The 15,386-nt window shown below is 44.8% G+C and overlaps 1 protein-coding gene across 1 annotated transcript in view; it reads left to right on the top strand.

Moving 5' to 3' along the window:
* The window catches only part of LOC139530994 (rho guanine nucleotide exchange factor TIAM2-like), a 100,440-nt gene that overhangs the window by 82,172 nt on the left and 2,882 nt on the right, over positions 1–15,386 (top strand). The window contains exons 16-23 of the mRNA XM_071327783.1: positions 481–589; positions 6,118–6,297; positions 6,389–6,507; positions 6,864–6,972; positions 7,334–7,392; positions 14,001–14,103; positions 14,215–14,302; positions 14,538–14,683. Coding sequence (XP_071183884.1) covers positions 481–589; positions 6,118–6,297; positions 6,389–6,507; positions 6,864–6,972; positions 7,334–7,392; positions 14,001–14,103; positions 14,215–14,302; positions 14,538–14,683 — 913 coding nt within the window. The remainder of the gene's footprint in view (positions 1–480; positions 590–6,117; positions 6,298–6,388; positions 6,508–6,863; positions 6,973–7,333; positions 7,393–14,000; positions 14,104–14,214; positions 14,303–14,537; positions 14,684–15,386) is intronic.

The following is a 15,386-nucleotide window of genomic DNA, read 5'->3' as shown; positions in this document are numbered from 1 at the left end:
TACGGTAGTTTGGAGTACACACGCACACACACACACACACACACGTGCCCCTTGTGTTACAGCTGCCTCTGCCGTTACAGCTGCCTCTGCCAAACATCTCTTGCAGTATACACACTTGACATGAAACCGCATACTCACAGGCTTATTAACCAGTTAGCTATGATGTTCTGTCACACCTTGGGATATTCATTATTGAAGAGATGTCACAGGTTCACGCATGGTTGATTTACTGCATCGACAAGGCAACTGTGGCCTATTGATTTTGCGATGTTGACTTGGAGAATTGTATCTCCAAGTCAAAGAGCACTGTACTCAGGGGTTAGAGGGGGCGGGGCCTGGGGGATTTTAAACACTGTCCCATGGGAGGGAGGTGAGCGTGGTCAGGTCACGACTTCAAATGTTCTCTCCCATCCCTCTCTCTCTTTCTCGCTCTCTCTCTTGGCTGTGTCTGTCTCTTTCTCTCTCTCTCTGTGATTCCAGAAGCTTCTCTTCTCTCTGGGTGGATCCTTCCTGTACTACGCTGATCACTTCAAGCTCTACAGCGGTTTCTGTGCTAACCACATCAAGGTCCAGAAAGTCCTGGAGAGAGGTACGGGTCTCCCCTCTACCCTACGCTGTCCCCCCACCCCACACCTGTCCACAATACCCACTTGCACCTCCATGACATCATCCCCACCATCCCCAGCACTCTATGTAAATATCATGGTTGACTGGGCTCCTACGGTCCAGCATCAACAAGGAACTTCAGTAAAATGTCTCTGAGAGGAGCTACTCGCTTCGTAAAAGTGATGTGATGCAATTCCACTTCAACTGCCTCTCTCCTTGTCTTAACTCTATCAATCTGGACTCCCTATATTCTCTTTCATATCAATTCAACTGTGAAAGGCGTCCCACTGTAAAACTGAAAGTGCCTAGGCTAGCTGAAGTCTCCCCCCATTGCGCTGCACAGCTGAAGCTGGTCTATAATGAGAGAGAGTATTAAACGCTGACGGGGACTGCTAGTAATTTTGAGCGGCCCTGTATATATGATTGGATATAAACGTTGAACTGAATTTATTTCTATGACGCTGGCCTCCTCCATTTTGGGCACACTGCCCAGCGCCGAATGAATTAAACAGAGTGGGAAAATTGCACCCTTGTGCCTCTTAAATTCCTCCCATTACAAGATTCTGTGCGGCATTCCTTGAAGCAGGTACCGAAATTGAGTTTTAATGGCACAGGGAGAATCTGGCAAGTGGTTTGGCCTTTTCCACAACAGTCTCTGAATCAGAATTAACTAGAGTAGGAAACAGCGGAGTAAACATGATAAATCACTACAGCACTACTGTTACAGGGGCGCATTGCATTACAGCGGAACTCTGCAGCACAGCCTAGCACAGTGGAGCACAGCCTAGCACAGTGGAGCACATCCTAGCACAGTGGAGCACAGCTGAATGCAGGCATTCACAGAGAATCTGTGGGTGTCTGTCAGCGGTTCTAGTAATTACGCGTTCTCGTTCTCCCTGGGTTCTCGCTGCACACACACTTTGCGTTCACTCGTTAATTGCCTGCCAATTACTGTGTGAAGTGTCAATGCGCCTGTCTGTCTGTGGCTCAGAGTGCTATAATGAATACTCTAATGGCCTCTCAATCCTTCCACACATAGTGAGACGAACAGCTAGGTGGCGAGGAATGTCAACACCTGACCTCCAGAAAGTCTTTCAATGTGTTACGGTGCTAGACCACACAGCACCCAATATTAGCATCCCTCCACTCTATACACTGTGAATGAAAATCACTGCAGTGATTCTTTTGAAACGGTGTCTTTGGAATGGTAGTGTTTTGAGTGGAGTGGAGTCTCATGTCGACACCATGTGTTACAGTATCTACAGTGCATTTGGAAAGTATTCAGACCCCTTGACTTTTTCCACATTTTGTTACAGCCGTATTCTAATATAGATTACATATTTTTTTCCCCCACCTCATCAACCTACACACAATACCCCATACTGACAAACCAAAAACAGCTTTTTAGAAATGTTTGCAAATGCATTAAAAATAATAAACTGAAATATCACATGTACGTAAGTATTCAGACCCTTTACTCAGTACTCTGTTGAAGCACCTTTGGCAGCGATTACAGCCTCAAGTCTTCGTAAGTATGACGCTACAAGCTTGGCACACCTGTATTTGGGGAGTTTCTCCCAAGCTCTGTCAGGTTGGATGGGGAGCGTCGCTGCACAGCTATTTTCAGGTCTCTCCAGAGATGTTCGATGGGGTTCAAGTCCGGGCTCTGGCTGGGCCACTGAGGGAAATTCAGAGACTTGTCCTGAAGCCACTCCTTCGTTGTCTTGGCTGCATGCTTAGGGTCATTGTCCTGTTGTAAGGTGAACTTTCGCCCCGCTCTGAAACTGGTTTTCATTACATTTACATTACATTTAAGTCATTTAGCAGACGCTCTTATCCAGAGCGACTTACAAATTGGTGCATTCACCTTATGATATCCAGTGGAACAACCACTTTACAATAGTGCATCTAACTCTTTTAAGGGGGGGGGGGGGGGGTTAGAAGGATTACTTTATCCTATCCTAGGTATTCCTTAAAGAGGTGGGGTTTCAGGTGTCTCCGGAAGGTGGTGATTGACTCCGCTGACCTGGCGTCGTGAGGGAGTTTGTTCCACCATTGGGGTGCCAGAGCAGCGAACAGTTTTGACTGGGCTGAGCGGGAACTGTACTTCCTCAGAGGTAGGGAGGCGAGCAGGCCAGAGGTGGATGAACGCAGTGCCCTTGTTTGGGTGTAGGGCCTGATCAGAGCCTGAAGGTACGGAGGTGCCGTTCCCCTCACAGCTCCGTAGGCAAGCACCATGGTCTTGTAGCGGATGCGAGCTTCAACTGGAAGCCAGTGGAGAGAGCGGAGGAGCGGGGTGACGTGAGAGAACTTGGGAAAGTTGAACACCAGACGGGCTGCGGCGTTCTGGATGAGTTGTAGGGGTTTAATGGCACAGGCAGGGAGCCCAGCCAACAGCGAGTTGCAGTAATCCAGACGGGAGATGACAAGTGCCTGGATTAGGACCTGCGCCGCTTCCTGCGTGAGGCAGGGTCGTACTCTGCGAATGTTGTAGAGCATGAACCTACAGGAACGGGTCACCGCCTTGATGTTAGTTGAGAACGACAGGGTGTTGTCCAGGATCACGCCAAGGTTCTTAGCACTCTGGGAGGAGGACACAATGGAGTTGTCAACCGTGATGGCGAGATCATGGAACGGGCAGTCCTTCCCCGGGAGGAAGAGCAGCTCCGTCTTGCCGAGGTTCAGCTTGAGGTGGTGATCCGTCATCCACACTGATATGTCTGCCAGACATGCAGAGATGCGATTCACCACCTGGTTATCAGAGGGGGGAAAGGAGAAGATTAATTGTGTGTCGTCTGCATAGCAATGATAGGAGAGACCATGTGAGGATATGACAGAGCCAAGTGACTTGGTGTATAGCGAGAATAGGAGAGGGCCTAGAACAGAGCCCTGGGGGACACCAGTGGTGAGAGCACGTGGTGCGGAGACAGATTCTCGCCACGCCACCTGGTAGGAGCGACCTGTCAGGTAGGACGCAATCCAAGCGTGGGCCGCGCCGGAGATGCCCAGCTCGGAGAGGGTGGAGAGGAGGATCTGATGGTTCACAGTATCAAAGGCAGCCGATAGGTCTAGAAGGATGAGAGCAGAGGAGAGAGAGTTAGCTTTAGCAGTGCGGAGCGCCTCCGTGACACAGAGAAGAGCAGTCTCAGTTGAATGACTAGTCTTGAAACCTGACTGATTTGGATCAAGAAGGTCATTCTGAGAGAGATAGCAGGAGAGCTGGCCAAGGACGGCACGTTCAAGAGTTTTGGAGAGAAAAGAAAGAAGGGATACTGGTCTGTAGTTGTTGACATCGGAGGGATCGAGTGTAGGTTTTTTCAGAAGGGGTGCAACTCTCGCTCTCTTGAAGACGGAAGGGACGTAGCCAGCGGTCAAGGATGAGTTGATGAGCGAGGTGAGGTAAGGGAGAAGGTCTCCGGAAATGGTCTGGAGAAGAGAGGAGGGGATAGGGTCAAGCGGGCAGGTTGTTGGGCGGCCGGCCGTCACAAGACGCGAGATTTCATCTGGAGAGAGAGGGGAGAAAGAGGTCAAAGCACAGGGTAGGGCAGTGTGAGCAGAACCAGCGGTGTCGTTTGACTTAGCAAACGAGGATCGGATGTCGTCGACCTTCTTTTCAAAATGGTTGACGAAGTCATCAGCAGAGAGGGAGGAGGGGGGAGGAGGGGGAGGAGGATTCAGGAGGGAGGAGAAGGTGGCAAAGAGCTTCCTAGGGTTAGAGGCAGATGCTTGGAATTTAGAGTGGTAGAAATTGGCTTTAGCAGCAGAGACAGAAGAGGAGAATGTAGAGAGGAGGGAGTGAAAGGATGCCAGGTCCGCAGGGAGGCGAGTTTTCCTCCATTTCCGCTCGGCTGCCCGGAGCCCTGTTCTGTGAGCTCGCAATGAGTCGTCGAGCCACGGAGCAGGAGGGGAGGACCGAGCCGGCCTGGAGGATAGGGGACATAGAGAGTCAAAGGATGCAGAAAGGGAGGAGAGGAGGGTTGAGGAGGCAGAATCAGGAGATAGGTTGGAGAAGGTTTGAGCAGAGGGAAGAGATGATAGGATGGAAGAGGAGAGAGTAGCGGGGGAGAGAGAGCGAAGGTTGGGACGGCGCGATACCATCCGAGTAGGGGCAGTGTGGGAAGTGTTGGATGAGAGCGAGAGGGAAAAGGATACAAGGTAGTGGTCGGAGACTTGGAGGGGAGTTGCAATGAGATTAGTGGAAGAACAGCATCTAGTAAAGATGAGGTCAAGCGTATTGCCTGCCTTGTGAGTAGGGGGGGAAGGTGAGAGGATTGATTTCATCAAGGATCTATCTGTACTTTGCTCCGTTCATCGATCCTGAATAGTCTCCCAGTCTCTGCCGCTGAAAAACATTCCCACAGCATGATGTGGCTACCACCATGCTTCACCGTAGGGATGGTGCCAGATTTCCTCCAGACGTGAAGCTTGGCATTCAGGCCATAGAGTTCAATCTTGGTTTCATCAGACTAGAGAATCTTGTTTCTCATGGTCTGTGAATCCTTTAGGCAAACTCCAAGCAGGCTGTCGTGCCTTTTACTGAGGAGTGGCTTCCCTCTGGCCACTCTACCATAAAGGCCTGATTGGTGGAGTGCTGCAGAGATGGTTGTCCTTCTGGAAGGTTCTCCCATCTCCACAGAGGAACTCTGGAGCTCTGTCAGAGTGACCATCTGGTTCTTGGTCACCTCCCTGACCAACGCCCTTCGCCCCCGATTGCTCAGTTTGGACGGGCAGCCAGCTCTAGGAAGAGTCTTGGTGGTTCCAAACTTTTTGCTTTTAAGAATGCAGGCCACCATGTTCTTGGGGACCTTAAATGCTGCAGACATTTTTTGGTACCCTTACCCAGAGCTGTCTCGGCACAATCCTGTCTCGGAGCTCTACAGACAATTCCTTTGACCTCATGGCTTAGTTTTTGCTCTGACAACTGTGGGACCTTATATAGACAGGTGTTTGCCTTTCCAAATCATGTCCAATCAATTGAATTTACCACGGGTAGACTCCCAAGTTGTAGAAACATCTCAAGGATGATCAATGGAAACAGGATGCACCTGAGCTCAATTTCAAGTCTCATCGCAAAGGGTCTGAATACTCATTATAGTAAGGTATCTCTGTTTTTTATTTTTAATACATTTGCTAACATTTCTAAAAAACCTGTTGTTGCTTTGTCATTATGGGGTATTGTGTGTAGATTGATGAAGAAAAAAAGATTTAATCCATTTTAGAATAAGGCTGTAACATAACAAAATGTGGAAAAAGTCAAGGGGTCTGAATACTTTCTGAATGCACTGTACATACCTGCAGTGTTGCCATTTTACTTCAGTGGTCATGCTAGGGTGAGAAGTAGCCTATACGACCCCCCTGTGGACAAGTATTATTGCACCAAGATACCATGGTAGGTCTAATGCTAGCACCACCAAGCACAGTCCTCCAAGCTTGCTGCAGTATGAGAGATGTGATTGAAAGTACTGACATGTACAGGGCTTGGTAAAGTAAGTGTTTGTCTGTTGTCTACAGCGAAGACTGACCTGGCCTTTAAGGAGTTTCTGGATGCGAGGAACCCAACGAAGCAGCACTCGTCCACCCTGGAGTCCTACCTGATCAAACCAGTCCAGAGAGTGTTGAAATACCCTCTACTTCTCCGAGAGCTTGTGTCCCTCACTGACACAGACAGCGAGGAGCACTACCACCTCACAGGTACAGTGAAGACACACACACACACACACACACACACACACACACACAGACACACGCAATAACCCTTCCCTCTCCTCTCCTGTATCCCCAGAGGCCCTGAAGGCCATGGAGAAGGTGGCCAGCCACATCAATGAGATGCAGAAGATCTATGAGGACTATGGCTCTGTGTTTGACCAGCTGGTGGCAGAGCAGAGTGGCCCTGAGAAGGAGGTAGCTATACTGTACCCTGCTGCTCTACCCTCTGCCTCTGTTACAGCAGCTTTCATCACACTCACTCATTATCTTTAATCTGGACACGTACTTAGGCTAGAACCAGCACAGCCTACGTTTGCTGCATAACCGTCAGGGTCAATTCAGTCTATTCAAGGGATCTTGGTGATATGTCTCTTACAGAAACTGGTTGGAAATAGCTAAGTTTCCCTGTAGATACTTCTTCCTATAGATACTCAACATACACCCCACATAGATAGCACTTGGTTGAGGTAGCTGAAGCTCCATTCCCTGTACAGATACAGTACTTAGTACGTCCCTCACACACTGTGGCCAATGGCTCTTCTCTCTCCCAGGTCACAGAGCTTTCCATGGGAGAATTCCTCATGCATTCCTCTGTCGTCTGGCTCAACCCCCATCTCTCGCTGGGCCGCATGAGAAAGGACCCCGACCTGACCGTGTTTGGTGAGTTGGAGAGACACTGGACTGCTACTGCAGCATTATGGGAAAGAGATTGCCTGGCCCCTGCCAGAGCCCGAGGCGGTTGGCAGTCTGTCTGCCTGGACTCCTATCAAATTCCATTTGAAATGCTGAGTCCACTGGCTTTAGACGAACGCATGTAAACACAACACACATTTAATGACTATCTATTAGATAAATGTATTGAATATTAATGGTACTGTTTAGTGTTACACCAGTATGATTTGGGGCTTTATGGATGTAGTGCCAATATGTTGTAAACTCAGATCGCTTCTGAGGGGACGGATTCCCTGTGTACATTCCCACAGTTGTGTTCATCCTCAGTGTTCATGTTGTTTCTCTTCAGTGTTCAAGAAGGCGGTGATACTCGTCTACAGGGAGAGTAACAAGCTCAAGAAGAAGATGGTGAGTCCTCTCTCTCTATCGCTTTCATTTACTTTTATACAGGGGTGAAGATTAGCCGGTATGGTCCTGTATGGCACCCCGGCAAAATAAATAGTGGGGGTACGCCGTACCGGTAAAACGTCACCCTATCATAATTAATACAACATGTCCAAAAAACTATAGGCCATTACACTATTATTTAACGTTACTGCATGTCAGCCGCATGGAAAAGGAGTGAATTGACTTGAAACTGGGTGGTATATGCTCCAAATTGATTTGTGGTTTGACCAGAATACTTACATTTTGCAAAGGCAGAGATGAGTGGCCCGACACCGAGGTGCACGTGGACGCAATTCAGGCTACAAGTGTAGGCCTAATGTCATTACAATACATGTAGGTGTTTTATAACAGAGGTCTCTTTCCATTCATCAAATGGAAGGTGCACAGTGTTGGGGTTGGATACTGGGAATATTTTCTGAGCGGATGAGCGTTCGCGGTAATCCTACAGAAGCCCCTTTTTGAAGTGATTGTTTGACAATCAGATGAAAACTTCACGACTGGTTGTGTTTCTGCCACATTAAAAGGCATAGACGGCGTGTCCATAAAGTTATCCCTAAAGTAAATTGAATTACATTTCCAAAATTATAATGCCAAATTAGCTTAGGCCTAATCCTGTGTCCTATCTATACAGACAAAATACAACCTTCAAAATAGGCTACTTCATCAGAAAGCATGATTTGGCCACAGAGGATCATTAGCTTAAAAAAAATTGCATAGCCTACAGTTGGAAGGGCCCGCATTTTGGGGAGCGTGCGCTGCAAATACCAAGTAAATGATTGTTGATTTGTGACTGTCAGTGAAAAGCAGAGACCCAGCCAGGCATATTGCAATATTTGAAAATGCAATCGCGGAAAAACTGTTTGGAAAGCTAATGGCTATTGCTGTAGAGATGACAATGAAAACACTATGGTCTGTCTTTTAGTTATCAAAATTCTCAACTTAATTGAGAGTAGAGTAGAGGGCCTAGAGAGCTGCCCTGCGGTACACCATACTTTAAATGTTTGACATTAGAGAAGCTTCCATTTAAAGAAAACCCTTTGAGTTCTATTAGATAGATAGCTCTGAATCCACGATATGGCAGAGGTTAAAAAGCCATAACACATACGTTTTTTCAACAACAGGTTATGGTCAATAATATCAAACGCTGCACTGAAGTTTAACAGTACAGCTCCCACAATTTTACTATCAATTTCTTTCAACCAATCATCAGTCATTTGTGTCAGTGCAGTACATGTTGACTGCCCTTCTCTATAAGCATGCTGAAAGTCTGTTGAATTTGAATTTGGTCAAACACAATTTTTCCCAAAGGTTTGCTAAGAGCTGGCAGCAAGCTTATAGGTCTTCTGTTAGAACCAGTAAAGGCCGCTTTACCACTCTTGGGTAGCGGAATTACTTTGGCTTCCCTCCAGGCCTGAGGACAAAGACTTTCCTCTAGGCTCAGATAAAAAATATGACAGATAGGAGTGGCTATAGTCAGCCACCATCCTCTGTAGCTTTCCATCTAAGTTGTCAAAGCCAGGAGGTTTGTCATTATTGATCGATAACAATACATTTTCCACCCCTCCCACACTAACTACAATTGCTCACTACAATTGCTCACTGTTCGTTGTTGGCATTTCCTGCCTAAGTTTGCCCACTTTGCCAATGAAATAATCATTAAAATAATTCCATCAAATGGTTTTGTGATGAAAGATGGAGTTGAATTTGTCTTTCTGACCATAATTTCATTTAAAGTACTCCAAATCATTGATCTTGGCTTCATAGTACAGTTTCTTCTTTTTGTTGAGTTTAGTCACATAAGTTCTCAATTTGTAGTAAGCCAGCCAATCAGATGTGCAGCCAGACTTATTAGCCACTCCTTTAGCCCCATCTCTTTCAACCATACAGTTGTTCAATTCCTCATCAATCCATGGAGCCTTAACAGTTCTAACAGTCAGTTTCTCAACAGGTGCATGTTTATCAATAATTAGAAGAAGCAATTTCATAAATTCATCAAGTGCAGCGTCTGGATGCTCCTCATTAATCACATCAGACCAACAAATATTTTTAACATCATCCACATAAGAGTCACAGCAAAATCTTTTGTATGATCTCTTCTACACCATTATAGGCCTGGCTGTTGGAACTTTGGCTTTCCTAGATATAGCCACTATATTGTGATCACTGCATCCAATGGGTACGGATACAGCTTTAGAACAAAGTTCTACAGTATTAGTAAAAATGTGATCGATACATGTGGATGATCTTGTTTCTGTAGTGTTTGTAAACACCCTGGTAGGTTGATTAATAACCTGAACCAGATTACAGGCACTGGTTACAGTGAGAAGCTTCTTCTTGAGCGGACAGCTTGATGAAAACCAGTCAATATTCAGGTCCCCAAGAAAGTAGACCTCTGTTTACATCACATACAGTTGAAGTTGGAAGTTTACATACACTCAGGTTGGAGTCATTAAAAATCATTTTTCAACCAGTCCACAAATTTCTTGTTAACAAACTAGTTTTGGCAAGTCGGTTAGGACATCTACTTTGTGCATATCACAAGAACTTTTTCCAACAATTGTTTACAGACAGATTATTTCACTTATAATTCACTGTATCACAATTCAATTTTGGTCAGAAGTTTACATACACTAAGTTGACTGTGCCTTTAAACAGCTTAGGAAATTCCAGAAAATTATGTCATGGCGTTTGAAGCTTCTGATAGGCTAATGGACATCATTTGAGTCAATTGGAGGTGTACCTGTGGATGTATTTAAAGGCCTACCTTCAAACTCAGTGCCTCTTTGCTTGACATCATGGGAAAATCAAAAGAAATATATATATATATATATATACACTGCTCAAAAAAATAAAGGGAACACTTAAACAACACAATGTAACTCCAAGTCAATCACACTTCTGTGAAATCAAACTGTCCACTTAGGAAGCAACACTGATTGACAATACATTTCACAATTGCACCGCCAGCATTCAAAAGTGACCAAAACATCAGCCAGGAAGCATAGGAACTGAGAAGTGGTCTGTGGTCACCACCTGCAGAACCACTCCTTTATTGGGGGTGTCTTGCTAATTGCCTATAATTTCCACCTTTTGTTTATTCCATTTGCACAACAGCATGTGAAATTTATTGTCAATCAGTGTTGCTTCCTAAGTGGACAGTTTGATTTCACAGAAGTGTGATTGACTTGGAGTTACATTGTGTTGTTTAAGTGTTCCCTTTATTTTTTTGAGCAGTGTATATATGAAAGGCAAATATTCTTGTGCGAAGTAAGGAGAAGAAATGTATCTGATATAACCTAGGCCTACTCTACACCACTAGGCACTACATTGAACAGTATTTTTTGCAATTACATGGCGTGTACAAAACATTAGGAACATAAACTGACCAGGTGAATCCAATAAGGAATCATAGCTTTCATCTGATGTCACCTGTTAAATCCACTTCAAATCAGTGTAGATGAAGGGGAGGAGATGGGTTAAAGAAGGATTCTTAGGTCTTGAGACTATTAAGACATGGAGTGTGTATGCGTGCCATTCAGATGGTGAAGGGGCAAGACAAAAGAGCCTTTGAACGGGGTATGGTAGTAGGTGCAAGGCATACCGGTTTGTGTGTCAAGAACTGTAATGCTGCTGGGTTTTTCACGCTCAACAGTTTCCCATGTGTATCAAGAATGATCCACTACCCAAAGGACATCCAGCCAACAACAGGCCAGTGGTCGAAAACGGGTCATTGATGAAAGAGGACAGAGGAGGCTGACACATTGTGCACAGACGGGCTACAGTTATTCAACTGACAGTCCAGTACAACATTGGTGCCCAAAGACCCATAAAAGAATGCACAACTCTTCGTACCTTGACAAAAATGGGGTATGGCACCCGATGACCTTAGAGTTCCACTTCTTTCAGCAAAAAACAAGAAACTGCAGTTGCAGTGGCTAAGGAATGAAAACACTGGACACTTGGAGAATTGGAAAAACATTGCCTGGTCTGATTAATCCTGGTTCCTGCGTACTCACGCTGATGGGAGGACTAGGGTATGGAGAAAACCACGAGTACATGTATCCATAATGCCTTGTCAACATTGCAGGCTGGTGATGGTGTGATGTGTTTTCATGGCACACATTGGGCCCCTTGATAAAAGTGGCACAAGATATCTGAACATCATTGCCAATCAGGTGCATCGCTTCATGGCAGCAGTGTATCCATCTGCAAATAGATTTTTTCAGCAGGATAATGCCCCATGCCAGAAGCCTAGGATTGTACAGGAATGGTTCCACGAACATGACAGTGAATTCAGCTTCCTGCATTGGCCTGTCCAGTCACCAGATCTCAATCCAATTGAGAATCTGTGGGATGAGATGGAACGAGCTAATCGAAGTAGAGATTTACTACCAGCCAATTTAACACAACTGTGGGAAGCATTGGAGTCAACATGGGCCAGCATCCTCCTTAGGGTTGAATGGCGGGAACCCGGTTACCGAGATTAACCAGGATTAATGGCCCAAAACGACTCAATTTTCCCAGGATAAATATCTGAGAGAAACCGTTAAATTTTAAATTAATGATTTATATGATCAGCATGGCATGAAATGGAACTGTTAAATTATATGCAGTGTCTAAATCTGGCTTCTCTACTGTCTCTGCATGATGAATCAACGCTCAGGGTGGGGACAGACAGCCCATCTCAGTATGGAGCGCAGTTCACAATGCATGTAGACCTATCATCTCATGACAACTGTTTCTTGTTGCAGGTAGGCTAACATTTGCTGCAGCAAAGTCTATGCTACAGTAATATAAAGACCGAATGAGTGTCTAATTTACCCATCTCCATCTGGCTTTAGGGGGTCACCTTGTTTTTTAATTGTAAAGATTTTTTAAATTGCAGCTGCAGAGTTTTAAAACAACCCAACACTCCAATATTGTTGCTTTAAATCAGCACTCTGTCTTTCTCCATCAACTCCATTCAAATGACATCCAAAATAGATCATCCTGTTCTAGATTGACATATAGCCCAATATTTAGATGTCCTACCTCTTTCAGGTAATAAATTAAATGCAGTATTAGCCTTATACTTAGTTAATTAATTATGGGTTATGCATAATGCGCTTCTAACTTGTAGCCTCTGTCTCTTGCGCAATAAGGAAGCACCTGTGCTCCACTGGCCTCTCCTTAAAAAATGCTCCTTAGCTCTTGGAGTCCCATGCAGGAAAAGCTAGACTAGAATAGCTTGCTGGACATTTTTTATACCAATAGACTATTCAAAGAGGGACTCAAGCTCTTGTTTGCTGAATGCTAAATACAGCAGCCAATAGAACTCACGGGTAGCTTGGAAGACGAGCGAACACGCGATGGCGGTAGGTTATAGCAGTTATTTATTCAGACCCATAACCATTCAATCTTTGTGAAGAGAAGTGAAAGCCTTCTTTCTGCATCTAATTTTAGTCCTATATTATTCAAGGATGTCATTATAATGATGAAGATGAGGACAACAAAATGTATTTCATTTAACTGTTGAACGCGAAGAAGGAATTAAGCAACAATAGATAAGAGGTAGGCTCATAATATTTCCCCTAATGTTATTAAAGGTATATATTCCTCAGTCTACTAATTATACAAATAGGACCTATTATATTTCAAAATTAAAATGGCATTTGCTAGCCTATACTTGTAACTTTGTAGGCCACGTGGTTTGAAAGATGTTTGTAATTCCAGTCCATTATAATACAGTTCAACCTCAAAAAGATTAGCCTACTGGAGCTAGTTTCATTTATTTACCCAAGAGAGCATATAGCTAGTTACATCTAAGGGCTTTTCTGTTTTTCTGTTGTGTGTAATGTCCAGTAGCCTATATCATATATGTGTTTTCTGGCTTGGGCTCATTAAATGTCTTTAATGTAGGGCACATCAGGCTTGAATTTTCGATCAAAGCTCTAATCAAATCCAGGCAAGACTATATGCTTTATAAGGCTTTTGAATGACACTTCCGGTTTTGGCGGAAAATACCAGGTTACCCGGGAGAAAAGTGATTTATTCTCAGGATGGAACATTTTGAAAAATACCGGGAAAATATTCAACCATAATCCCTGTGGAATACTTTCGACACCTTGAGTCCATGCCATGACAATTTTAGGAAGGTGGAAGGTGTTCCTAATGTTTTGTACACTGTGTATATTATTAGCCTAAATTATGACTATCCAATCAGCCTACTATTCCTAATGTGATATCTTACATACGTGTGCAAATGCGAGGATGCATGAAATGCTTTATTATAAAGGTGCATTTTTATGGTGAAAATGTGCTTCCTGAACATGAAACCCACGCACCGCCTATGTTAAAAGGTATTGCATGTTAAAGTGATATGACAAATCTTTACTAGGCCCACAGACATCAGATATTAAATGAATAGGGACTCTATATGGAATTCTATGATTACACCTAGGCTATAAAAAAAACTACATTGTGCGAGCACTTGCATGTCCCGTACTGATAAGAAATGTACCTTCACCCTTGCTTTCATATGCCTTTGATGTCAATAGTGCCTAACATCTCTCTCGTGCGTGTGCGTGCAGACCGCCCCTCGCTTGGCGCACTCCCATGGAGACCTAGACCCCTTCAAGTTCCGCTGGCTCATCCCGCTCTCTGCACTGCAGGTCCGACTAGGCAACACTACAGGTAAGAGAGCAAGACACATGCACATACCATCATGGCTCTCATTAACTATATAAGAGATCACATTCTCTTGGATATTGAGTCTTTTGAACTTCTCCAATCCCTTCTTCCTAGGAACTGAGACTACCTGCATCTGGGAGCTGATACATACCAAGTCTGAACTGGAGGGAAGGCCAGAGACTGTCTTCCAGCTGTGTAGCAGGTAAGAGAGAGCAGCAGTTCCGACTGGAGACTATGGATCTATAGCTCTGATCCTTGACTGCCTTCTACAAGGTCAGGGATGTGCATGGACTCTCTAGCCAATCAGTGGTCCATTGAGTGTCAGGGGGAAATGATCCCCAGCAGGACAGTGCCCCCCCTACTGTAGACTCACTGAGTGAATTAGTCCTTTTCTATCAGCGTATGGTATATAAAGATTCCCGCTGTCTCCTTCCCAGTGTCCCAGAGTGCAAAGTCAACATTATCAAGGTTATCCGCTCCATCCTCCGGGAAAACGTCAGGCGGAACATGCGCCCGGCCGAGAGGGGGTGTAAGGAGCGCCTCACGCCTCTACGCAGCACCCTGCCCTCCTCTGCCAGGATAGGTGAGTCCCATCCCTACCCTGTTTAAAAAAATCACTGCTTTGATTTCTATTTAAGTGATGATGCCCTGGAAGCCGGTGTTTGGAGGATATATTGGCACGGTGTTCGTCGAGGGCCGGAAAACTGTGCCATTATATCCTCCAAACACCGGCTTCCAGGGCATTATCACCTTTATACAACGGGTTACCAACATATTCAAATATTGATTGACATATTTTCATTAAAAAAGTTACTTTGAATAAATTCAACATACTATTTCATCGTTCCACAAGATATAGTTCCAACACAAATCTAGGGTTGCTACCCAAGCCGTTTGTTTTATCGGTTCGGTTGCCAGAGACGCGACCCAGTCGTTCAGCTAGAGATAGAATTTGAATATTGAAACAATGTTGCAAATGCCAGAGAGACAGACAGTAAGGTTTATATAAATCTTTGCTGTTGAAAACTAAATCTTAGTCTGAAAGAAATGTGATAATGTCTAGATGGTTTTTATAGTGGAGATCAAGTTTATAAAATGCTTGGCTGGGCTGATGACAGTGGATTGCGCTGTCAGATGGAACAGAGTAAATAGGCATTTTAACGTCATAGATTTAGCCGGTTGTAACTTGTGAAAGAGACACTGGCTGGAATGCGGTTTTAGCCAATCAGCATTCAGGATTAGACCCACACGTTGTATAACTTTAAATAACATGACCTTGACTTAAA

The sequence above is a fragment of the Salvelinus alpinus genome, chromosome 9 (genome assembly GCF_045679555.1).
Source record: "Salvelinus alpinus chromosome 9, SLU_Salpinus.1, whole genome shotgun sequence".
NCBI classification, from domain to species: domain Eukaryota; kingdom Metazoa; phylum Chordata; class Actinopteri; order Salmoniformes; family Salmonidae; genus Salvelinus; species Salvelinus alpinus.
Note: the sequence above shows the minus strand (reverse complement) of the source record. Positions and strands in the feature narration are given on the sequence as shown.